This window comes from Chrysochloris asiatica, unplaced genomic scaffold (genome assembly GCF_000296735.1).
Source record: "Chrysochloris asiatica unplaced genomic scaffold, ChrAsi1.0 scaffold00105, whole genome shotgun sequence".
Classification (NCBI taxonomy): domain Eukaryota; kingdom Metazoa; phylum Chordata; class Mammalia; order Afrosoricida; family Chrysochloridae; genus Chrysochloris; species Chrysochloris asiatica.
Window position 1 is genome coordinate 10330587 of NW_006408623.1, and position 6000 is coordinate 10336586.

Consider the following 6000-nt stretch of genomic DNA (forward strand, 5'->3'; position numbering starts at 1 on the left):
CAGGCCCTCTCTGCCTAACCCCCAGCCAGAGACCCAGGTGGAAGAGCCCACTGTCAGGACGTGACCTGAAGTGGTCAGGCCTGGAGAATGCAGGGGACCGTCCCAGAGTCCAGCAGCTGTCCACAGAGTGACCAGGTGCCCTTCACTAGCAGAGCAGGGACTCAAGGAACAGTGCACTTAGGCTCCAACTGACCAGGCTTAAGACTCTTGGGCTTGAAGCCAAGTTCGGTGCCTGGATCAGGGGCCATGGGGAGACCCTGACCTCTACCTGATGCACACAGAGCTTCCCCTGGCGACTGCCCAAGGGGACCGGGTTGATGCCAGCCACTCACAAGGAGCGCAGGTACACCATCGCATCGGCGCTGCCCAAGCCCTGCTTCCTGGAGGAGTTCTACGGCCCCTACGCCAAGGCCAGTGAGAAGGGACCCTACTTCCTGACTGAGTCTAACACCCAGCAGCTCTTCACCCAGCTGACCCTGCTGCAACAGGTGAGCCTGGACCCCCACCGGCACCCCACGGTGGTACAGCTGTCAGGGACAGACGGGCTGTCGGCCCGAGGGAATTCAGCTCTGACGCCCAGCCCCTCCCTTCCCCTAAACGCTCCAGCCTCCTGGACACTAGAGGGCGTCCCTCGGCCAACTTTACCCCGTGGACACTGGCTGATGCTCGGCAGAAGTTGGGGCTTGCCCGCTGCTGGGTGGGCCCCAGTCACAGACTCAGCCAATCCAATGTCTTCACCACAGCTGGCAGCAGTGGTCAAGAGAGCCCTCAGAGATGCCCCAGGACATGCCCCCATGACCACAAGGTCCCTGGAAGTATGCTCCTAAGTGGTTACACATCTTTGCAGGAACTGTTTCAGAAGTGCCACCCCGTCCACTTCTTGAACTCACGGGCCTTGGGTGTCATGGACAAGAGTACAACCATCCCCAAGTAAGTCCACATCCAGCTCGGGATGTCCACCTAGCACTGGGGCAGTTGGTGGGTGGGTCTTCAGGGGAAATGGTGGAAAGCGTTTGATCTTTCTCAGTGTCTTAGGACACTCTTCTCCCAGCTGCCCAAGGGAAGAGCATGGTCCACTCCCAAGGGAGGGGTATGGTGAGCAGAGCCCACCAGACTTCTTGGGAGTGACCTTGGAGCTTGCAGCCCCAGCACCCTCTGGGTCACACAGCTGGGCTGTGAGCACCGAACAGGAGGCCTGGGGACCGCAGAGCCCCACAGACCCAAGCAGGGCCATCTTTGATCCAGGGTGTGACCTCCCAGGGTGACAGTCATGTGTATCTTGTGTGATGCCCACATGTGACCACCCATGTAACATCCACTTGTGTCCGTATCATCACATACCTCATGATGGCCTCCTGTGACCTTCCCGGGTGACATCCACATACATGTGGTATCCTGTGTCCACATGTAAAGTCTCATGTGATGTCCTTGTGTGACATTCCTGATGCCCACACACGTGAAGTCCCAACGTATGGTTCCAATGTGACATTCCTGACACCCACATATGTGTTGATGTCCTCATGTGACATTCCCATGTTCTCACATGTGGTGTTCTTGTGTGTGACTTTCTCAGGAGATATCTCACACACCTGTTTCTATTTCAGAGCCATATCTTCAGAGTCTCTGTCAGCCAAAACATGCAACTTATTTCTGCCAAATTACATCCAAGACAAATACCTGTTACAACTGTTAAGAAACGCAGATGACGTCAGCACTTGGGTGGCTGCTGAAATCGTGACCAGCCACACCTCCAAGGTGGGCTTCTCTGCTGCCTCCGGGATAGGACGCTCGAGTCCTGCTACTGCCGGGGGCTTGGGGGGGATTCTCGATTTGCTTAGTCAGCCTCTGCCCGGCTCAGGGATCAGATACTCAGATGTCCTGCAGTGACCATCTTGTCCAAGGTGAAAGATGAAAGTGGCAATGTGGCGTTCACCAGACACACCCAGGTTCTTGAGTGTGCCACGCCCTCATCACCATGCCAGGCACATGCCTTCTGCCCAGCTGGAACCTGGTTCCCTCTCCAGGACCAAGGACAAACCTCCCCCATGTGGAGCCTTCATACCTGTGTGCCCCCCCACACACACGTGTGCACATGGAGTGTAACAGGCACTATCCCTCATACACACTCCTTGTCTCTAGAAATGTCTTTCCATGACCTCCAGGCAGGATGCCCTTCCTACCCCGGAAGCTGCTCCACTGTCCACTCTGGGTGCAGTTGTGAGTCCACTGAGGTCTGTCTGGGCAGTGGTCTCGCTTGTGAGTTTTTAGTTGTTTCAAGTAAGCTTCCCCACTACCACCATTTTCAAACTGTTTACCACCCCAGCGTCTCCTCTCTGCACTAGTGGAAAGCCGTGCTAGTCTGTGCCTTGAGGCTGCCTTATATTTACAGGTCCCCCAAAATGCTCCCAGCTTGTTTAAATGAGTGCCATCTACTGGTTTCAGTTGCAGGTGAATTTGCTGTCCAAATTTTTGCTGATTGCAAAGTCTTGCTATGAGCAGAGGAACTTTGCGACCGCCATGCAGATCCTGGGGGGCCTGGAGCACCTGGCTGTGAGACAGTCCCCTGTGCGTACACCAGGGTGCCTGAGGCTGGGCTGGGCTGGGCCCACCTGGTCCCGGATTCATCTATGCTTCTGTTCCAGGCCTGGAGAATTCTACCCGCCAAGATCGCAGAGGTCATGGAAGAGTTGAAGGCTGTGGAGGTAACAGTCATTGTGCGGCTCACCCCCTGGGCTTCTCCTGCCACGGGCCCTGCCCACCTGATTCAGAGTCCAGGGGTCCCTCGGAGCATGCTCAGTATACAGCCGCTCACCTGTGCAAAGGCCGGTGGGGCTCCCGGTGCCCTGTTCTGATTGCATTCCATCGGGGCCTTGTAGTGTGGTTCCTGGTGCTGAGACCAGGTCTGGGCACCACCTCACACGGAGACACATGTACACAAACAGAGACCCAGCAGCCCAGGTTCTGGACGCCAGTCCCAAACAAGGCTCCCAGCAAGACAGGATGGTGTCCCCTTCAACCCCAAAGACACAGGGTGACCGTCTGCCCCACCCCCATCGCTAGGTCCCCCAGCCAGCTCTACCTAGGACACGGTGGCCACCCCGGCCCTTTGGGGAGAGACTGCTTAAGAAAATAAACCTGCGATTTTCTGTGTCTACCGGGGGCCTCCAGACCCAGAAATCCTAGCACTGTGACTGACCAGCTGTCAGGGTGTTTGGCGACCATGCCCAGAGGACACTGGGTCAACCTGCTTCCTCCCTTTCCTTATCCCCGCCCTCCCCAGGTCTTCCTCAAAAGCGACAGCCTGTGTCTAATGGAAGGGCGGCGCTTCCGAGCCCAGCCCACCATCCCCTCGGCCCACCTCCTGGCCATGCACATCCAGCAGCTGGAGACCGGGGGCTTCACCATGACCAACGGGGCCCACAGGTGGAGCAAGCTCAGGTGAGGCACCTCCCTGCCCCAGGACCTCCTCCCTGGGACAACCAGGGTGCACCTCACTTACCCCACAGCCCCATCACCCAGGCCAGAGGAGGGCAATGTGCTTGGTGCAGGCTCAACTGTGCACTGGTCACTCCCCCTGCCCATGTCCAGGCCAGCCCCAGGAAGACCGACTTCCCACTGAGCACTGGCCAGCCCACCCTCTACACTCACCCACTCCTACCATTTCCCACCTGAGGGGTGGCTGCCCCTGCCTGGTGCACACTGGCCGAGTGCAAGGCAGGGAGCCTCACTGTGTGGACAGGACCCAGAGGACCTGCCCAGTGACCGTGTTTGTAAGAGATCAGAGAATCTACACACACACACACACACACACACACACACACACACACACACGAGGGAAAACTCAATGTCCTGTCACAGCCCAGAAGGAACCTGGGTACAGAGATGGTTGGTGTGTGAGAGCATGTGTATGAGCACGTGTGTGTGTGACTACATGTAAAAGTATATGTGCATATACGTATGTGGACTTGTCAGGGTCTCTGTCATGGTTGTGATGTGCTGTGGAGTCAATTCCGACTCATAGTGACCCTGTATAGGGTTTCCGAGGCTGTAAATCTTTACGGGAGCAGAAAACCTGATCTTTTCCCTGTGGAACAGCTGGTAGTTTCGAACTGCTGACCTTGAATCCCAAATCGTAACCACTATACTACCAGAGAGGCATGTATATTATATATGAGTATACTGTGTGGGAGTATGTGTATGACTATGCATGTGGGATTGTGTGTAGAAACGTGTATATGTATGTGTAGGGGGTGTTGTGTGTGTGCATGTATGAATGCATGTCTGTGTACTTGTCATGTGTGTGTGCACATGTGTGTCTAAGTAAACGTACTGTTGCTCTATGGGCTTCTGGTGTGGCACTGTTGGATCAACGCTGGACTTGAAACCACAAGGTCAAGCTGCTCCTCGGAAGCCCTCTAAGGGGTTGCTGAGTCAGAACCGTTGCCACGGCACTTTCCTACACCATCGCCCATTCTGAATCCATGAGGAGAATGTCTGTCCACACAGCCCACAATCCTCCAGACAGAACTGAGGATTCTGTTCTGAGCTCCCTCGTTTGGGCTTCACACCAGTGGGGGGCTGGTCCCTCTAGCACTTGGCTCTCCAGGGGTCCAGAGACCTGGTCCACACCACATGCCCAGTGTCTTGAGTGAAATAATGGGAACCCGTTCACTTTCCCTACAATACTCTGCCCCTGTCAGGGGCTGTATGTTAGAAAAGGCTTTGATTCTGTAGCAGGGCGCTGTATGTGGGGTGGGGAGAAAGAAGCTCATACCATACAGATTCTACCCCGAGAAGCTGAAAGTGTTCACTGCAGACTAGTGGTCAGGCACGAGAAAACTTGTGCTTACCTTGCTTATGGTGTCCCTGATTCTCCCACCCAGCCAGTTTCAAGCTGCCGTGGAGAGGAGTCCTAAGCTGTGCCTAACGGAGCAGCTTCCCGGTGATAGTTGTGAGATGAAAGGGGGTACATGAGTGGATGGACAGAAGAGATGAATGGATGGGGTACAGAGAATAGTGAATCTATGGACAGACAGATGGAGGGACTGACTGGTGGTCAGAGAAATCGAGTTGAGTACAGAAAACCCACCCTTTGGTCTCTGTACTGTGGAAGCGGGTGTTTAACTCGTTCAAACGAGCCCACAGGATGCTGCCCCCCCCCATGTGAACGAATATTCGCTCCTCCCCCAACAGAAACATAGCCAAGGTGGTGAGCCAAGTGCACGCCTTCCAGGAGAACCCCTACACATTCGCCCCTGACCCCAAGCTCCAGTCATTCCTCAAGCAGAGGATTTCGCGCTTCAGCGGGGCCGACGTGTCCATCTTGGCGGCCGACAGCAGAGCCAACGTGCACCAGGTGACCAGCGAGAAGCATTCCCGCAAGATCCAGGACAAGTTACGGAGGATGAAAGCGACGTTCCAGTAACGTGGACGGGCGACCCTGTAAGGAGGGTGCAGCTGGACAGGAAGGAGCCTGTCCCCAAGACCTCCTGCTCAGTGGCGGTCCTGCGTGGCGGTCCTGCGTCCCCGTCCCTGGCGGAAGCACCATTCCCGCTGCATTACATTAGCTATTTTTAAAACCCAAGTAGGCGGGCCCAGCACTAGTGGACTTGGCCTCTCTGCCCTGCCCTGAGCAGACCTGGAGAGACACACGCTGCTGGGACAGAAGCCAGCCTAGAGAGCCCTCCTCCCCAGCACACGGAGCCAAAACAAGGCACGGGAGAGCTGAGAGGTCCCCAGTGCCGTGTGCCCACCAATGAACTTCAGACACGCCCCCTTCTCTAGTGAGCTAGCCTCGCCCCCCCAAAACACACCTGCAAGGAAGCAGAGATACTGCGGGCCTGACAGACCACCGGACTCCAGGGCGTTCCAGAACCTCTGCTTAAGCCCTTGAGGCATCCCCACCAGGCTCACAGGTGCCAAATCGGCGGCTCACTGGTTCCATGAGCTCAGTGCCTCCGCCCAGCTGCTGGGGAAGGTAATCATGCTAGACCTGGAGCC

General features: G+C 56.1%; 1 protein-coding gene across 1 annotated transcript in view; it reads left to right on the top strand.

The window, feature by feature from the left end:
• Positions 1–5425, top strand: part of KNDC1 (kinase non-catalytic C-lobe domain (KIND) containing 1) — a 38425-nt gene extending 33000 nt beyond the window's left edge. The window contains exons 24-30 of the mRNA XM_006867484.1: positions 282–488; positions 848–930; positions 1605–1755; positions 2443–2565; positions 2643–2702; positions 3281–3438; positions 5194–5425. Of these exons, the coding sequence (XP_006867546.1) occupies positions 282–488; positions 848–930; positions 1605–1755; positions 2443–2565; positions 2643–2702; positions 3281–3438; positions 5194–5425 (1014 nt within the window). The remainder of the gene's footprint in view (positions 1–281; positions 489–847; positions 931–1604; positions 1756–2442; positions 2566–2642; positions 2703–3280; positions 3439–5193) is intronic.
• Positions 5426–6000: the final 575 nt, after the last annotated feature.